We start from the raw sequence: 19973 nt of genomic DNA on the forward strand, positions 1-19973 counted from the left end.
AAGTTTGAGTGGAGGTTCCGACATATTGCTTTCTCTGTCCTTGCCTTGGCAGGTGAGAACAAGGGCAAGGGAAAAGATAGGGGAAAAGCATGATATGAGATACCTTTGCTTTCGCCCTTGATGATATGAGATACTTTTGCCTTGGTGTCATTTGTTTGCAAGGGCATTCCCGGAGAGGAAGAAAACTGAGCATTTTGAGATGCTTTGCTGGGAGTGTACTCTCGGAGGTAAGGAAGAGTTGGGCATTTTTTTTTTTTTTTTTGTTTGCAAGTCTGCCTTGCCATAAAAGATGAAGGTCGACATATATAGGGATTTCCCAATAGCAAGTGGTGGTACTGTTCTTTTACCCTTGTCCACAAACGTTTTTGATCCCTCAAATCCGGCTTTTTGAAATAGTGACAACTCTTCGATCTTTGAATACGCCTCTTTGATTTCTGAACGACGCCTCTTCGATTTCTGAACGAGCGCCTCTTTTGACAAAGCTGCACGCGTTTTCTGAAAAGCAGAGAAAGTGCCACCGAACTTCGCGCTTGTCGGCTAAAGATGTGTAGCTGCGATGATGACCTCCACGTGATCTTTTGACAAAGTGGCACCCGTGCTCTAAAAAGCTGAGAAAGCGTCGCCAACTTACGCCGGAAAATCCAACTTTTGAGATTTGCAAAGCGATGTCTCTTCACTTTTGAATAAGCGGCCCTTCGATTTCTGAACCAACGCCTCTTCCTTTTTATAGAGGTATTGATCACCTCTAACATGCACACTTTGAAGGTTACTCATTCTTGAAAATCATCTCCGGCCTTTTGAGTTTTAACTCCATCCACCCATCTCTTTTAACACCTTTGAAAAATGGCTAACCCATCGAACCTTAGCTTAGAATTGAGTCTCAGCAGTGATCCGGTTGCGCCGCGTCAAGGTAATGTATGGTGCCCGTCTTTCTTATCTTCTAACGGTCCTCTTACAGGTGAAGACTCAGTGATGCAGAATGCAACAACAGCTACAATAGTAGCTAGGAACCTCCTCACACCAAAAGATAGTAGGCTGCTTTCAGGACGGTCTGATGAGTTGGCCGTTCAAGAGTCCCTCGTTCTCAGTGTTCAGTGTGCGAGCTCTGTGTCCAACATGGGCCAACGCCTGCTTGCTTGGTCTCGTCAAGTGGAATCATTGATGGCAGAGGTGGAAGATCTTAAGCAGGAGATTAAACAGCTTAAGTACGAGAATAGAAGTTTGCATGTGCTTGCAAATAACTATTCGTCGGGCATGAAGAGGAAGCTTGATGAGATGCAAGAATCTCAAGGTCGAATGCAAAGTGACCGTCAAAGGCTTGCGTCTTTCTTCCAGAGGCACCTTTTTCCTGGGTCATCCAGCGTTCCGCCAAGTATTGAGGCCTCGAATGCTCTATCTCCGATGCCTCTTGCTCCGATGCCTCCTGCTCCGATGCCTCCTGCTCCGAGAGTGTTGCCACGTGGTGGGGCTTCACGTACACATCCTTTGTGAAAGCTTCATCTTTTTTTTTTTTTTTTTTTGTACACACTTGTAATTTCTCAGAGATCAATGAACATGCTTTATTTTATTCAGTATGTTGTGCTAAATACAGATAAAACATATACATCACCAAGATGTGTTTTTTCCCTTTTTTTTTATTTTTTTTTTATTTTGATGATGTGACTGTACTTGAAGTTTTGAAGTTTCAAGTTGCCTACGTACCCTTGGTTGAGGAGGGATCAAGTCATGACGTAGTTCAAATGAGTGATGGTTTTGATGATGATTTTGCCGTACACAGTTTATGCTCTTGCGGGCCAGGAGCGTGATACACGGAAGACTTGTGCTGCTTGAACTTGTATTTGTCGCAAAGCTCGTCCACGAGTCGGTTGGAGAACCGTTTTCCGTTGTCAGTGATAATGTAGCGAGGCACCCATATCGGTGGATGATATGCTCCTTGATGAAACGAACAACAGTTTCCTTTTTTACTTCCCTTAAAGGGATGGCTTCAGCCCACTTGGAGAAGTAATCTGTTGCAGCTAGGATGTAAGCTTCCCCTGCAAATGACTTTGGCGTAATTGGTCCTACAACGTCCAATCCCTATGCGTCGAACAGCCATGAAGCAACTGCAGGGTGTAATGGTTCAGGCGGTTGATGTATGAAGTTGGCGTGGAATTGGCAGGCTTGGCACCTTTTGGCGTGTTCCAGGCAGTCCTTCACCATGCTCGGCTAGTAGTAACCCATTCTTTTAAGCCGGAAATGTAGCTTTGGTCCAGACTGATGTGCCCCACACACACCTGAATGTGCTTCTTCCATGGCTAGATTAACTTCTTCCTCACCTAGGCATCTCAGGAGCACTCCTTCAAAAGAGCGTCGATAGAGTGTTCCTTTGTAGTAAAGGAAGCGAGGTGCTCGTCGACGTATTTCGGAACGGTGTCTGAGATCATCTGGAAGATTTCCGTGCTCTAAGTAGTCGATCAGCGGCTGTCTCCACTCTTCAGCATCGACTGGAAGTACTGAGATGACATTTGTATCATCTAGTGACATTTCATTAACGAGCGGAATCACCCATCTTTGGAAAACTGGCACGTCTGCAACTTCATCTTTTCCTAGTGTCATACTCGAGGCTAGATTGGCGAGAGCGTCTGCCATTTGATTTTCCTTTCTTGGCACATGTTCCAGTGTCACAGCTTCGAACTTTTGTAGCAGTTGGGTCGCTAGCCGGAAGTATGGGACGATATCATCTTTCCTCACCTCATATTCAGTGAAAAGTTGATTGATTATGAGCTTGGAATCGCCATATACCTCAAGAGCTGTGATTTCCATGTTGATCGCCATTTGGAGCCCGATGATCAATGCTTGGTACTCAGCAACATTGTTGGAGCATAGCTCATTCAGTTGGAAGGAGTAAGGTAGTATTTGCCTTTGTGGCGACATGAATACTACTCATGCCCCCGCTCCATCTGCTCGTGCAGATCCGTCGAAGAACATCGTCCATGTTGGGAAGATGTCGATGTAGAACACCTCCTCGTCAGGCAAGTCGTCTGAGATTTTCCAATCAGCAGGGATTTGATGATCGGCAAGGAGCGTTTGGTGCCGTTTGCAGTTTCAGCTCGTGCAGGCAAGGAGCGTTTGGTGCCGTTTACAGTTTCAGCTCGTGCAGGCAAGGAGCGTTTGGTTGTCACCTTTTAGGCTCGTGCGAACGAGGAGCTTTGGTTGTTGTTGTGGATTTGTCAAGCGATCTGGGAGAGGCGTTCCTCGCAATCTTCATAGGAAGGAGCCTTGACCGAGTAATTGAAGAAGTCTTCTGGGAAGAGGTCGCACATTGTGATGGGGATTGACGATCTTTGTGTCGAAATTTCATTATCTCCAACACTTTCACATTGTTCTGGAGGTTGATAAGAGCTGTTTTGCCCCCTTTTCGACTGATAAACTTGTGGACAAGATGGTTGCTGCTTGTCCAATTTCTTCGAAGCGATCTTCGAAAGGCATTCCTCACAATCTTCATAGCAAGGAGCCTTGGTCGAGAAATTGAATAAGTCTTTGAGGAAGAAAAGATCCCGCATGAACGATCTTTGTGTTGAAATTTTCTTATCTTCAACATGTTCACATTGCTTTAGAGGTTGGCGAAAGCTGCTTTCCCCCCTTTCTGATTGGTACACTTGTGGAGAAGACATATGTTTCTCGTGCAGTTTCTTCGAAGCGACATGAGTCCATCCTTCAATTTCACTTGACTTGGAGCATGCCCCCAACAGTCGAGGTGAAAACTTTGAGTCGAAAGAGCCAGAAGTGACATCTTTCTTAGGGATTTCATCTTCAGTGCCATCCTCTTGGGTTTGTTGGCATGAAGATTTGCCAGTGTGGACGATGATGCGTCTCCTTACCTTCAGTGGTCCTTTTGTGTCGACCTCTAGGATTGCTTGGCGCTTCATCCTTGAAGGAATCAAGCTTCGAACGTCGCCTTTTTCTGCTAACCCATCGAACTTTTCTTCCTTTGGTGTTGTCTTCCTCTTTCCAAAAGGCTTCTCATTATCTTCAAATCTTTCCGAAGCTGATCGTCGCAGAGGAGAGATAGCTGTGTTGCTTTGTTTCTTAGGCTTTAACAGCCTTTCAAAAACAGAGCTTTGGGATGTTGGCGCGCTAAGCCTCTTGAAGACAGAGGTTCGGCCTTGACTACCAATGCGATTAAGCGCTGAAATTCTGGAGCTTGAATAGCTCATCCTATCGAAGACCGACGTCCGATGGGCGGGTTTAGGCTCTTTTTGGTCTTGTTCAATGCTCACGCTGATGTGTTGAGTGCTAGCTTTCTTCACTTTGCTTGAAATCTTCACGGGTTCATTTGGTGTGAAGCCAAGTCCGGCTTTGTTGTTGTCAACTCCGTAACCATGCTTCTTCAACTTCTTTTGAGTTTTGGTGAGGTTACATTCTTTGTCATTGACGGTGTTTGAAACCTTCTTTCCAAGATTTGAAGAGGAAGCAAAGTCATGCCTAGCCTTTGACATGAGTTCGTAGGCATTTGGGTTAAAGCCTTCTTCGGTCTTCTTAGTTGGAAGAGAGCTTGGTTTCATTTTGACGCCATGCTATGCCTCTAGACGGTTGATGAGTCTGGCGGTTTGCAAGTTTTTCTCCTCTGCAGTCCGTGTGAGCTTTGCGATTGCTTCATTCATCTGAGCTAGCTGCTCCTCGATTGAAGTTACTCCAGTGGTCATGACTTGCATGGTTGTACTGCTGCTCGAATCAGCGTCGGAGAGTAGGGACTCTGAGTATTTCCTCAGGCTTTCCCCTCTTAATGCCCTTAGCGAGGCTAGGGTGATCACAGGCTCATGCCTCAGGTGCTCTTGTTCCTTTGACAGAGTTAATGCAGGGGCGGAAGTCGCGGCAAAAAGAGCTATTGCCTTACTTCGGGTTATGGTGCCCGAAATATCACCACTTGCGGCGATGATGTTCTTGTTCTTTGCTTTGATTGCAGGAACAGCTTGATCCTTTCTTGATGCCATTTGCGTTTTTCGATGATTTGAGGATAGAGATGAGAGGTAGAGATGTCCCACCGGGCGTGCCAAATTTGTGAACACGAAAGTTCCTTGAAACAAGAAACAAGAATAACGTGTACAAAATAATATTTTTGTGTAATGATTTTGGGGTTACGATCTCTTTGTAATTTGATCCTCTGATTCTATCTCCGTAAGATGTAGATTTGTTGATCCAAGGGCCGTCGAGGCTTGATCTTGGATGAACAGTTGTAAGTTTCTTCAAGGGCCTTCGTGGCTTTGATCTTGAAGGTTGATGGAAGTTTCTTCAAGGGCCTTCGGGGCTTGATCTTGAATGTTGATGGATGAGCGGATCTTCAAGGGCTTTTGGGCTTGATCTTGAAGAACGGTTGGTTTTCTTCAAGGGCCGTCAACGCTTGATCTTGAATGAACAATTGGTTTTCTTCAAGGGCTTTTGGGCTTGATCTTGAAGAATGGGTGTATGGATTTGTTTGTTGATCCAAGGGCCGTCAGGGCTTGATCTTAGGATGAACGGATGATGAATGATGAACGCTTTCTTCAAGGGCCGTCGGGGCTTGATCTTGAATAATGGTTGTGTGGATTTCTTCAAGGGCTTTTGGGCTTAATCTTGAAGGTTGATGGATGAGCGGATCTTCAAGGGCTTTTGGGCTTAATCTTGAAGAACGATTGGATGTGTGGATTTATTTGTGATGTTGATCCAAGGGGCCGTTGGGGCTTGATCTTAGGATGAACGGATGATGAATGATGAACGCTTTCTTCAAGGGTCGTTGGGGCTTGATCTTGAATAATGGTTGTGTGGATTTCTTCAAGGGCTTTTGGGCTTGATCTTGAAGGTTGATGGATGAGCGGATCTTCAAGGGCTTTTAGGCTTAATCTTGAAGAACGATTGGATGTGCGGATTTATTTGTGCTGTTGATCGAAGGGGCCGTTGGGGCTTGATCTTAGGATGAACGGATGATGAATGATGAACACTTTCTTCAAGGGCCGTTGGGGCTTGATCTTGAATAATGGTTGTGTGGATTTCTTCAAGGGCTTTTGGGCTTGATCTTGAAGGTTGATGGATGAGCGGATCTTCAAGGGCTTTTGGGCTTAGTCTTGAAGAACGATTGGATGTGTGGATTTGTTGAGGTTGTTGATCTAAAGGGCCGTTGGGGCTTGATCTTAGGATGAACGGATGATGAACGATGAACACTTTGTTCAAGGGCCGTCGGGGCTTGATCTTGAAGGAGGATTCAACGAAGAACGAAGAGAGCTTTCTTGATCCTTCGGAATTCTTGGGAATTTGGATGGTTGGAAGCTTTAGAGTTTCAAAGCTTCAAGGATTTGGGGAATTCCTCTTCTAATTTTGGAGTAGAGAAATGTATTTGTGAATTCCTTGATGCTTGATACCTTGATGGAGAAACCTATTTATAGGCTTTGAGAATGAATCACCACCACAAAATATTTTTTTCCTTTCCAAGCACCATTGCCTAATTTTCCCAATTAATGCAATATTGAAATTGAAGTGGTGTAACTTATGGCCTAATTTCCCACTTAATACCATTTTAAACTTGAAGTGGTGTAACTTATGGCCTAATTTCCCACTTAACACCATTTTAAACTTGAAATGTGTATGCTTTGTCATTGCCCAAATGAGAAAAACTTGCTTTGATCTATAATGGATTGAAGTGTGCTTGCCTTGTCATTGCCCAACATAAGAAGAAAAACTTGTTTTGATCATCAATGGATTGAAATGTGCTTGCCTTGTCATTGCCCAAAAATAAGAAGAAAAACTTGTTTAATCCTTCAAGGGTATTTCTTCCTATTTTGTTGAGTCACACGCCATGTGTATAATTTGTACAACACGTGGCGTATGCCATGTATGCCTTGACACGTCAAAATTTTAATGCATTGGTGAACATTTGTTTCACTGAAATTTCGATGTCTACACACTTCACTTCTCTCTCTCTCTCCCCCCGAGCTCCCTTCCTTCTTTCTTCTTCTTCCTTCGAGTGTACGGACAAACCCAAAACCCTCCAAATCTGTGCAGATCGAGGGAACCAAGTGCACCATCACGTTCCTGAGGCTGAAAGGAGCCAGTGGTGCCATTTTTAGGTAAGAACCTCGACGTTTTCATGTCGATTTCACAAGGTCCGTTTTGGTCACTGTTCATGCAAGAGTAATTTAATGAGTTTTTGGACATTTGAAGCTTATAGTTGTGTTTGTGAGGTTCCCAGGAGCTTGGGAGTAGCTCGTTGGGTGAATTTGGACGTCAGGATCGTGGGTGGTGGAGTTGGCCGAGTTTTGGAGATTTGGACAGGTATAATCTTGAAATTTTAGGCCTTAAAACTTGTTGGAACTTATTCTACTAGCTTTAAGGTTGATTTTGGTGCAAGAAACATGAAAAAAGGTGGAAAAACGAGCGAGATATGGCGAGTTGCAGGTTTTCCGGCGACGGCGACGGCGCCGGCAAGGGGACTGGCCAGAGAAGAAAGGGGAATATTCCATTGAGTTTAACGGAATATTCCGTCAGTTCAATAGATTATTCCTGACAGCGTCACTTGACGCCGTCAGTGTGCCTGGCACGTGGCCGCACGTGGGGGCGCGTGGGTCCGTGCCTGTTTTGGCGCGTGAGGGCGCGTGGGAGGTCCAAAAATTATTTTAAAAATATGGGTGTGATCGTGAGGTTGTGTAGATCACGTTGGTATATTCATTTGTCCATTTTGAGCAATGTATGAGAAGTTATTTTGAACGGACGGTTATGTGCTTTAAAGTTAACGTTTTTATAGTTAATTCGCATATAGGTGACACGTATCCCGAGGACGAGTGTGCACACTCGAGGCAGGGGGGCTACGACCCTTCCACGTACCAGTGAGTGGGCTTTTGTTTTCCGTATATACCTATATACATATTATTTCCCAGAAATTAGTATAAATGCTTCGTTTTATGCCATTCTTTTTATATGATTGATGGTTATGTATGATTGGTGGCATATACGTTTAATTATATATTCGATACGCATATGTTATATATATATATATATATATATATATGTTGGTGCTGTGGAGGCATAGGTAAGTGTCAGGTAAGCGTTAGTTAACGATTGCATTAAATAATGGTTAGAAATGCTTAGAGAGCTCATAACCTGCACCCCCGGTGTTAGTGCTCCCGCCCAGAGTAGGGCACAGTCCTTCACGTGTTGTTCACCTCCCGCACCACACGCTCAGCTTGAATCCAAGTTAAGTGAACAGTCCTGTCGTACAGACCACTATCGGTGGTTCCGAATAGTAGGTAACCCGCGATTATTCGCACAACCTTCACGTGATCGTAGCACTAGAGCGTTCATATGTATTACTCCCAGGCCTGTCGTACAGACCACTATAGGTGGTTCCGACTCGTGGGCAGGTTTAGTGATTTAGTGGAGATTTGAGCTCTAGATCAGTCGTACAGGTCACTTAGGGGACTCCGGCTGCCAGTTTATTATGCTATTGATGTGATTTATACCTGAGCACATGCATGATATTATGAGGTTTTGTGATGACATACCTGTGAGCATTATTGGCATACCCTTGAGCCTGACTTGGCATATCTACGTATATGTGTTTATTTTCTGTGAAGTATACAGGTTTTACGGCGAGGGGTTAGAATGTATTTTATGAATTGGTTTTCAAAGAATTTGTTTTTGCCCACTCACGCTTTTGTTTTGCGCCCCTCCAGGTTCTAGTAGCTTAGCGGGTTCGGTGGTTTTCCCGGAGGACGTCCCGGCATTCTGACAGACACTCACCTACGTAGGGTCACCTTCGGGTGCACTATTGTTGTATCGTTTCTTTTGGACTGTTGTAGGCTTAAAGCTCTGAATTCAGCGTTTTACTTTTGCTAGCACATACTTTATCACATTATATTTGCTAATTTTAAAGTATTCGTACTTTTACATTACTGTTTTTAGCTTCCGCACTGTGCACATGGCTACGTCACTTCCACGTGACGGCCAGCATGCCCTGATCTCGGTTGGGGTGTGTCACATACACTGTATCACAATAATCATATGAATATTTTCATCAAATACACATAAGACCAAAATTAGAAAATTTATTTAATTTCAATATTTTAAGTAGTTGATGATAGAAAGATAGAGAGAGGTGGAATGGTTGTGGTCGGGTTCCGTTGGCAGTTAGGGTTGGATTGTATGGATGGATTTAGGGCTTTGTGTCAATTAAGTGAAGGGACTGCATGAGAAGTAGTTGGGCCTCGGGTTTGCTAATGAAAGAGAGAGATTTTTTTTTTTTTAATGCCTTGATTCAAAATGACGTCGTTTTTACAAGGTCATTAAGAACAAAATTAAAATTTCTTCATCTTCTTCGCTAAACCACTGTTGGGTGCTGTGCTGCAATTCAGGAGTCCTAAAACCAGCAATTCAGGTGCTTCCTAGATTAGCACTTAGGTCCAATAATAGATTTGTCCCTGGGTACTGCTGCAAAGAGAGAGAGAAAAAAAAAAAAAAGTGTTAAGGAATTTTGTGTTTGTCTTTTCCCTCTAACTTATGTCTTTATCTATAGTAAACATAATGGGCTTACTTACTCTACAAGTAAAAAGAAAGCCTAAGCTCTTCTAGAAAGCCTTGAGGGTATTTTAGTAAATGTATATTTCAAATTTTCTTTTCCATTATTTTATTATTTTCGGTAGGATTTTTGTTGCCTTTGGGGCCCACAACTTACTTACCCTCTCCCTTTCTTCTGTGTGTCTCTCTGCCTCCCCCCCCCCCACCCCCACACTTCGAGGACTCTCTCGAATTCTCCTCCTTCGCCATCTCTCTTACTCTCTCAAACTCATTCGTCTTCTCTGTCAAGTCAAGACCCAAAAGACCACCAACTCACCATTTTGTCTGGCGAGCATCACCAAACCACCACTAGGTTCCTTTTCTCTCCTTCTTGTCAGCCTCTCTCTGCACTTGGCGAGCTGAGCTGCATTCAAATTCTAGAGGATTTCAGCGAGGGCTTGATGAATCTAACCAAGGTAAGGGTCTATACCACTTGGGTTGCCTTCTCCTTGACATTGTGATAAAGATTGACTCATTACATGCTTGTTTTGGCGATGATCTAGTGCAAAAATTAACTCGAAGATTTTCCTAGTTTTCCTGCACACCACAAGTTGTAGGTTATTTCCTAGCCCTTTTTTACCACTACTCGACCCCATATTTTTATATTCTTAATCTACTCTTGCATAGCTTTAAATTCATACATAGTATGTTGAAAATGGTTAAGATTTGGACCCATAACGGAGCTCGGGAAGTTTCCATCAAATTTACTAGAAACCAATGGTTACAATAGCAACTGGTGACGATTTGGGTTGACCGACCCAATAGCCCAGATCTAACCAGAATACCTGGGACCCGAATCCAAACCTGGATCTGCAAATGGACCCAAACCCAGACCCGACCCTATTAAGAAACCAGATTCATAATATTCTAGAGAATATTCCTTGCGTTGATTTTTTGAGTTTTTTCGAGACTCCTACTAGGCTTATTTCGATGCCCTAAGTTTGTTTTTGGCATCTGTTTAGTGAAATTTTGAAGTTTTAAAATAGTCGACCACCTCTCGGTTTGGTTGACTTTTTGGTTGGCCATTGACTTTTTACAAAATTTGTTAGGGACCCCTCTTAGCGTATTTCGATGTGCTGATTCCGAATCCGCCATCATCTTTCCAAATTCAAATGTTTTAATTGAGTTTTACTAATGGACCCCAATATTATGCTTAGGTGCAATAACTAACGGAGTCTCAGACTTTCCTGGCTTGAACGGATGTGACATAGCAAGTAACTGTGAGTGGGTCTTTCTTTTTATTTGATAATGCATTTTCTACGTCATGACATAATTAAATTAACTTATATAAAAAAAATGTCATAATGATGGGAATTATGAAATTATCGTAAATCCTACAGGATGCACAAGTATGCATACTATTATAGGATACATTAATTATATATACGCCCATGGATAGTCTTATGGTTGGGAAATATGGGGGAGATTTGGGGCGATTGGGGTTGTCGCTTGCGTTTATGGGGGTCCGATTGGATGAGGGGTTGGTTAGGCTGTGATCGAAGGTTGAAGGTGTGGTTTAGGATAGGCTTGAGGCAGATTGGTAAGGGAAAGGAAAAAGAAACCAATTTAATCTCAGTTGTACACTATCATTAATCCTAGTCCAATGGCTGAGAGTGTGATCCTTATCTTTTTTGGAAAAATGGGGATCCCTTTGCTTGAAGAATCTGTATATTTATTTACTCTAATAAATATTAAATACTTAACTTAAAACACCCTTAAAACCCTAGTCACCATCCTTTTTATGAATCAAATAAGATAATTCACTCTTCCCTCATCAAAACCAAATCCTTCTCAAAAGGCCACGAGCTCCACATCGCCCCCGTCACAGGTGGTATCTCATCAACACCACCTATCTAAGCACCAACCTCAATGCTTTCTATGCAAACTATGGCAAAATGCCCCAAGCCTAGGTGATTTGTTATGGGATTTTACTACAAAATTCGTTCTTTGTGGAATTTCATCATCACCATGAATCAACCACCTTCTTGCCACCACCACCAGGATTGTTGCTGTTCCTATCCCCTTTCTGGCCACCAGCACTACAAATCACCACTGCCATCAACTCCACTGAATTTCAATCATTGCCACCACTACACTTTCCCGAATCGATCCAAAATCGAAGCAAGTTTTAGTATTACCAATTTTCGAGGTCCTAAAAATTTCGGTTCGAGATTTGCTTTTTTATTTGAACCCCGAGCCCAAAGTAGCTCTAAAAGCGAGCAACTGTTTGAAATATTCGACACAAGTTTGAACTTCAACGTATGTATCTAGAGCAACCGGCTCTAGTTTGACACATTTTTTAACTTGTGGGCCAAAAAATACGTTGTCGCCTTAAAGCAACTCCACACTTCACGCCTTAAGGCAATAATTACCCATACAATTGGGCAATAGGCAATTATTGTTCGAGGGAATAGTAATTGCACGAGTGTATCTTCACCAGGATGATCGCCTAAGTGCTCAACGGCGGCCCACTGTCGCGATTTCCCTAAAATCGTTGAACAAGTCCACTAGACTATTAGGCACTGCCTAGATGGCCACCTGAGAGGACTAGGCCAGCTAAGCGGCCTCGGTGACCTCTGGGCGGTTTTCTAACTTAAAAAAAAAATTGCTGCAAAGGTTGTGAATCTTCGGCATCTCACTGCGCCTTGTTCCCTGTCTGCGTGCGTAGAAGAAGAGTCGGCATCAAAGATTTGATGAGAGAGGAAGAGAGAGAGAGAGAGGGAGAAAGAGCTCTGTAAATTTGCAATTGTAGAGAAGAGGTTATGTCGGCTAGGTTGGATTTAGGGATTTTAAAGTTGGCTGATAGTTCTTTTAAAATTAAGGAATAAGTTATTTATTTAATGTGAAAACAAAGGCCCAAACTTTTTTTAATGAAAACTAAAAAGCAAGGCCCAACAATGATTAAAACATATTAGGCTTAAAAAAACATTACAAAACCAAGGGTATTCCTATACTTTTGCGCACAAGTCATATTTTGTAATATATATAATAAATTTACTTAAAATAATATATATGTCATTTTATTTTACAGTTTATGTATCTCAGTATAATTATGTAATTCTTTTTAGTATAAATAGGCATTTATTTATATAATTTTATGTAAATCCGCCTAGTCCGCCTAGATTCTCTGACACACCCCGACCGAGATCAGGGCGTGCTGGCCATCACGCGGAGGTGACGTAACCATGTGCACAGTGCGGAAGCTAATAAAACAATAATAGAAGAAGTACGAAAAAAATAAAAACTAGCATACATAAGGTACTAGAAATAAGTGTTAGCGTAAGTGAGACACAAGTTCAGAGCATAACGCCTAAAGCAGTCCAATACACCCGAAGGTGGCCATACGCTGGTGATCGTCTGTCAGAAATGCCAGGAAAGCCCTCTGGGAAACCACCAAACCAACTAGACAGCTAGAACCTGGAGGGGCGTAAAACAAAAGCGTGAGTGGGCAAAAACAAAGCTTTTCGAAAACCATTTAACAGATAAGTTCTAACCCCTCGCCGTAAAACCTGTATACTTCCCAGAAAATAAACATATGTACATATATATATATATATACACCAATCATGCTTAAGAATATGCCATGTCAAATCTCACAATGAAATGCAAGTGCTCAGGTAAAAATCATATCCATAACATATAGTCTGGCAGCCGGAGTCACCCAACGTGACCTGTACGGCTGCATCTAGAGCTCAAATCTCAATCTCAATAACTAAACCTGCCCACGAGTCGGAACCACCTAAAGTGGTCCGTACGACAGGCCTGGGTGTAATACATATAAACGCTCTAGTGCTACGATCACGTGAAGGCTGTGCGAATAATCGCGGGTCACCTACGAGTCGGAACCACCTAAAGTGGTCTGTACGACAGGACTGTGCACCTAACTTGGATCAAAGTTGAGCGTGTGGTGCGGGAGGTGAACAACACGTGAAGGATTGTGCCCTACTCTGGGCGGGAGCACTAACACCGGGGGTGCAGGTTATGAGCTCTCTAAGCATCTCGAATCACTACTGAATGTAAACATGAATAACACTTACCTGGCACTTACCTGTGCGTCCGCAGCATCCAATATGCATATGTATATATATACAACTAATAATGCAACTAACGATGCATAAATAACAATAATCTAATGCATGGCATATGGCAAATGACAATTCAAATCAATTTCTGGGAAAATATAAGTATATAGGTATATACGGAAAACCAAAAGCCCACTCACTGGTAAGTGGAAAGGTCGTAACCCCCCTGCCTCGAGTGACCACGCTCGTCCTTGGGATACGTCTCACCTATATGCGAAATAACTATAAAAATGTTAATTTTAAAGCACATAACCAAACTTTAGAAATAACTTCTCATACAATGCTCAAATGGGGTGTATGAATACACCAACATGATCTACTCAACCTCAGGAACATCCCCATATTTTTAAAATAATTTTCACCGCCGCACGCGCCCCCATGCGCCGGCCAAGGCACGGCCACACGCGCCGACCACGCGCAGGCACGTGTCTGGCACGCTGACGGCATCAACTGACGCCATGAGGGAATATTCCGTTATCCCTAACGGTTTCCGTCAACGGCGTCAGGAATATTCCGTCAGACTTGACAGAATATTCCGTCGTCTTCTCCGGCGAGCCTCCGGCCCTAGAAAATCGGAAAAATTTCAAACTTTGATATCTTCTTCGTTTTTCATCCAAATTTCACAAAATTGGTACCAAAATGAAGCTTAGAACTAGAGGAACACAATCATCCCACTTTCAAGGGCTAAAATCCACAAAAACTCACCTGAAAAATCAACCCAACTCCGGCCAACTTCGAAACTAGTGATCCCAACGTCCAAAACCATCAAACGAACCACCTCAAGCCTCCTAGGGACCTCACCAAGCTACCTACAAGCTTGAAATTCCCTAAAATGTGAGAAATTACGTATGCATGAACAATACCACAAATCGGACATCGTGTAATCGACGTGAAAACGAAAGTGTTCTTACCTGAAATGGGCATAGTTGGACTCCTACAAGCCTCACGAGTCTGAATATGTGCTTGGTTTCCACGATCTGTGGAGGTTTGATAGGTTTTGTGGGTGTGTCCGTACGTTCGAAGGAAATGGGAAGGGAATGGGGACTCGGGACAGGTGCAGGGAAAGGGAGAAAATAGTGAGGGTGAGTGTGTGGTGCCAAACCTGCCACACCAAGCCAAAAGAACAACTATGCAACGACAATTCACGCTAGGGCAAAATCGTCATTTCACGTTACGTTTTAAAATTTCTGGGACGGGCTGTCACATTCTCACTTAGCAGCCTAAGCGCTAGGATCCGGTCTGCCGAGCGACTAGCGCCTAACGTTTTTTTAGAACCTTGATCTTCATCCCATAAAATGAATTGTCTAGGCAATTAGTACTAAAATTTATGTTTTTTACAATTTATAATAGATTAACAAAAAATGTAATATGCTTTTATTAATTATATCTTCCTCTTTTATATTAAATTATTAACTACATCTCTCTCTTTTTCTCCGCCTCGTCTTCCTCTTCCTCTCAAAACTTCATAATAAATTTATGTCACATATGCCAATGAATTTGATTATAAATCTCCACTATGTGGTAACATTCAAAAATAAAAAAAATATTAAGTTTAAATGAAGAAATTAAAAATTGAAATCGTTTTGGGTTCTTGTGCTTGTGTTGCAGTGATGAAAAAAAATAAAATGATTAGCTTGATGCACTTAAATCAAACTTACATAACAAAATTAAGATAATGTGGAGAAAAAATTTAGTTTTATAAAATAAAATGATGACTTTTGGGTTTTAGAGGGCCAAATGGATCAAAATCGAGTTTCAAAAGATAAAATAAAACGAATTTTGAATTTCAATAAGTAAAGTAACAATTTTTTAAATAATTTCATATAGCGAAATTAAAAATAAGTCATTTTATTTATGTAAGTTTCATTAAAATACAATTATATGTGAACATGATTGTCATACGCGGAATGTACGAGTGTATGACCGTGACCAATATGAAAAGATGGCCTAAAGGCACATAGTATTCTCTCAAATTTTAATCATCTAACAATTCATTTAGCTGTCATTCTTGCAAATGACAGGCAACACACAACACTCTATTTTGAATGAAGATCTTCTTGGGATTCCTTTGTGAGAATTCTGATAATTTTTAAATCGTGTTCATTTATTGGATATCGTGCAATCAATTTTCTTCATGTACTACTCATATTTAATTTTAAATAAAAGTATTTAAAATAATTTTTAACCGTACGATGTATGACGAACAGACACGATTTGAAAATCTTTAAAATCCTCACTCTATTTCAATTTGCTTTTGTAGATAATCTTTCATATAAGCAAAAGCGAAACATGATTCTATCCGGATCCTCTTTGTGAGGATCCGAGGAATAAGTTTATCCTATATGTTCATCAGTCATCATGCGGTCAGAAATCACAATTAGTACCAAACGAAAATTAATTTCACGATATACGATTAACGACTAAAATGAATTATTTTCTAGATCCTTGCAAAGTTTGGATCCTCGCCAGATCCCCTCTCTGGGGATCAAAGGGATCAACAAACACGGACTATTGATCAAAAATCATGCGGCCATAATTTTTTTTTATTTTATATTTTTTACGCAAAACGATAGTACTTTACTTTTAAAAATATAAAAAATATTTAATTAAGATCGCATGATTTTTAATTAACTGTCCGAATTGTTTAATCCCTAGAATTCCAAGGGAAGGGATCCGGAAAGGATCCAAATCCCAGCAAAAGCACCCACCAAAAAAGCAAAAGCATTAACAAGCAAAGACCGACCGACCCACCCCCCATAAAAAACCAAAAAAGCCAAAAACAAAAGCCAAGGTGTGAAAAAGAAAGCTCACTTCTCACCTCTCTCCTCCGCGCAATCTCTCATCCGTTTTCTAAACAGAAAGCCCAAAACACCATGGAAGAAGAGGAAAACATGTCGCCACCATTTTGGCTCCAAGCCTCCAATTCTTTCCGGCAGTCCAACCATCGCAGCAGCCGCCTCGGCCGCTCTGCCTCCTCCGTTTTCTTCAGCTACGGCGCCTTCGTTTTCGCCTTGATCGTCATAGTTCTGGTATTCATTTTCTTCGTAATCCCATCACTCTTGTCCTTCACTTCTCAAATTTTTAGACCCCATGTAAAAAAAAGTTGGGATTCTCTCAACCTCGTCCTCGTACTCTTCGCAATTGTTTGCGGATTTCTCAACCGAAACAGCTGCAACGACAACAATGTTAGCAGTCCCATGTCGTACGATGTTTCTTCTCCGCAGAAATTTGAGAAGTCAAACCCATCAACCCCACGTCAGTGGTACGATCAGTATTCAGATCGGAGTCGGACGGTCGATAATCAGAGCAGTGGTGCTACTAGTACGATGGACAGAGGAGTGAGGACCAGCAGCTCGTACCCGGATCTGCGTCAACAGGAACCTTCATGGAATGTGGTTAGGGACGAACGATGGCGATCCCACGACGATACCCATGTGGCCGACGACGCCCATGTGGCCGGTTATCGGATTCCGGGTTCGGATCCGCAGCATCAGCTCCCCCGCCCTCACCGGTCGTGGCATGAAGAACCGGCAGAGGTTCTAGCACATGAAGAACCGGCAGAGGTTCTAGCGCATGAAGAACCGGCAGAGGTTCAAGCACGAGTAGGATGTGTACTACGGACCCAGAATATACCAGTAAACACTTTTGTGATCCCTGCGGAGCAAGTTAGTTTTTCACACGCACAGATTCAGGTTATTCAACCCGATCCTCTTAGTTCTTCACACGCACAGATTCAGGTTATTCAATCCGATCCTCTTAGTTCTTCACACGCACAGATTCAGGTTATTCAATCCAATTCTCCGCCCCCATCGCCGCCGCGGACACAAACTCCGCCACCTCCGCCGCCGCCGCGCAAGACAAAGAGGACGTACCAAGCTATTGGAGAAAAAGAAAACTCGAATGCTAGTGACAATTTGGAAGTGGAGAATAATTTGCCCCCACCGCCTCCCCAGGCCCCGCCTTCTCCGCCGTTACCTCCGCCATCATCACCGCCGCAGATGTCGAAGGAGGTTGAGAACAAGAAAACGCCAGCTGGGAAACATGCGAAGAAGAAGGGAGTTGCTACCACTAAAGAGTTCTTGATCACGTCATTAAGGAAGAGTAGGAAGAAGCAGAGACAAAAGAGTGTCGAAAATTTCGAGACTCTCCTCGCTTCTGGCTCTTCGGCTCCTTCGTCTGCACTTCCGCCGCCCTCACCGCCGCCTCCTCCCCCACCGCTACCACCACCTTCGGTTTTTCACAACTTGTTTTCTTCAAAGAAATCCAACAAACCCAAGAAAACTATTCACCCAATTCCACAGCCGCCGTCGCCACCACCGCTGCCACGGATCAATTCCACCGGGAGATTATCCCAAATCAGGCCCACGATGACAACCCAAAAGCCGCTACCTCCAGTTAAGGTGACCAGCTTCATCAACAGAGATGATGAGAATGCGAACAGTGGCGGGGAGTCGCCATCGGTTGGAATACCGCCGCCGCCGCCGCTACCGCCATTTAGTATACCGGTTGCGAAATACGCAGAGCATGGGGACTTTGTGAGGATCAAAAGCAACGACAGTTCACCCAGCGGCTCACCTGATTTGGACGACAGTGATCAGGATTCAGTTCCATCACCGACCATGGAAGCGGGTAGTAAAACTCCATCGGAGAGCGGAGAGTCGCCGACAAAAGCTATGTTCTGTCCGAGCCCGGATGTGAACACCAAAGCTGACACCTTCATTGCAAGGTTCAGAGCTGGTTTGAAGTTGGAGAAGATGAACTCTGCGAGGGGAAGGTCCAATCTAGGCCCACATTCCAGTGAAGAAGATGTCACGGATATCTAAACTAGTTACTTATTGCTGTGCGGAAAAGTTAAAACTCATTGTGTAATTAATTGCTATGTAGAAAAGTTGAAATAAAAAACAGTCGCCGGGATATGTTGATGGTTGCTGGAAGAACATATGGAGACTGGCAGTGCCGAATAAGTTGAAGTTCTGTATTTGGCGATGTTGTAATGGTTCTTTAGCTATGAGAGTTAAATCTTATTCGGCGGCAGATGTAGGTGGATGGTAGGTGTGTGATGTGTGGAGAAGCGGAGTAATCGGGGCACCATTTGTTCTTCGAATGTGTGTTTAGTAGAGTGATGTGGTATGGATGCTCACTGCAGCTTGACATTGTGGCGTTGAAAGGAAGTGATTTCTGAGAGTACTGGATGAGACTGTGTGATAGGTTCCATGATAATGAGTGGCAAGAGGAGTTGTTGCAGGAAAGTGTTTATCTTATGCAGAGAATATGGAAGTGCTGCAATGATATGGTCTTCAAAGGTGTGTCGGCAAATCCTATGGAGATGATTAATATTGCCAGGCAGTAAGTGGTTGAATTTCATGCATGCAATGACATGAAGGAAGCTATTAATGGTGGTGTTGTGTTTGGGGGGACTACATGCTTTGCGGGTCAACAGGTACGGTGGAAAAGACCTGCTTTTGGAGTGTTATGGGGCTTGGTGTGGGAAGACTTGCAAGGAAGGCTATGGATGGGTATTGAGAGACTTTGCGGGGTTGTTGCAAGCGGCTGGTGGGGAAGGTGGTCTAATTTTTAACAATCCAATGATGGTTGAAGTAGCTGCGGTTCGCGCGGCTTTACAAGTCTGTCTTGAGCTAGGATGCATAGAGGTGGGGGTTGAGTCAGATTCTCGGACGGTTATTCGTATGGCCAATAGGGAGTATGTGATTGATGCTACTTTGAAATGTTTCTTTCATGATATTAGGTTCTTGGCATCTCAATTAGGAAGGGTGACGTTTGCGTGTGTTAAACGACATGGTAATGCTGCTGCTCAGGCTATTGCTTCGTATGTAACCTTACATGGAGGTGCTTTCCGTTAAGATGCTATTGGTCCGGAGTTTTTATTTAATATTTTGGTTGAAGATGTAAACATTACTATTAGAATTTAATAAAGTCTACTCTTTGACCAAAAAAATATATATATATATGGTGCCAATTTTTATACTATTTTTTCTAAATTTATTGGTTGTTTGTTTCCCATATAATTTGTGTCCATTTTCTTTGGAAATAACCAAAAATAGGATATTTTCTTAATCTTGAAACAGAAATGGAACAAATTGGCAATACACAAGCCATGGACATCATGCACAAAACCATAATTACTAAAATACTCAAATATAAATACTAAAAATTATCAGCCCATTGCATTATTTTTCTCATTTGGAAGAGAGGGATGTGGAGAGAGCTCTGGGTTTCTGAGTTGAGCTCAAATCTCTAAGCTCAGATTTCAAAGAGAGAGAAGTGCAAAGAGAGGTGAGTAGAGTGAGTTGAGTTTTGGGTTGACCTCAT

General features: G+C 42.8%; 1 protein-coding gene across 1 annotated transcript; it reads left to right on the plus strand.

The window, feature by feature from the left end:
• The first annotated feature begins 16387 nt into the window (after nt 1-16387).
• On the plus strand, nt 16388-19599 carry LOC103946537 (pollen-specific leucine-rich repeat extensin-like protein 1). Its single transcript, XM_018647299.2, has one exon. The coding sequence runs from the start codon at nt 16517-16519 to the stop codon at nt 18464-18466; it is 1950 nt and encodes a 649-aa protein (XP_018502815.2). The 5' UTR covers nt 16388-16516; the 3' UTR covers nt 18467-19599.
• Nucleotides 19600-19973: the final 374 nt, after the last annotated feature.

Source organism: the organism of the source record quoted next, unplaced genomic scaffold (assembly GCF_019419815.1).
Source record: "Pyrus x bretschneideri cultivar Hongxiangsu unplaced genomic scaffold, Pyrus_bretschneideri_v1 Contig37, whole genome shotgun sequence".
In the NCBI taxonomy this organism is placed as follows: domain Eukaryota; kingdom Viridiplantae; phylum Streptophyta; class Magnoliopsida; order Rosales; family Rosaceae; genus Pyrus; species Pyrus x bretschneideri.

What these genes read in the sequence shown, in the direction of transcription:
- LOC103946537 (XM_018647299.2), top strand. Translation starts at nt 16,517, where the DNA reads ATGGAAGAAGAGGAAAACATGTCGCCACCATTTTGGCTCCAAGCCTCC.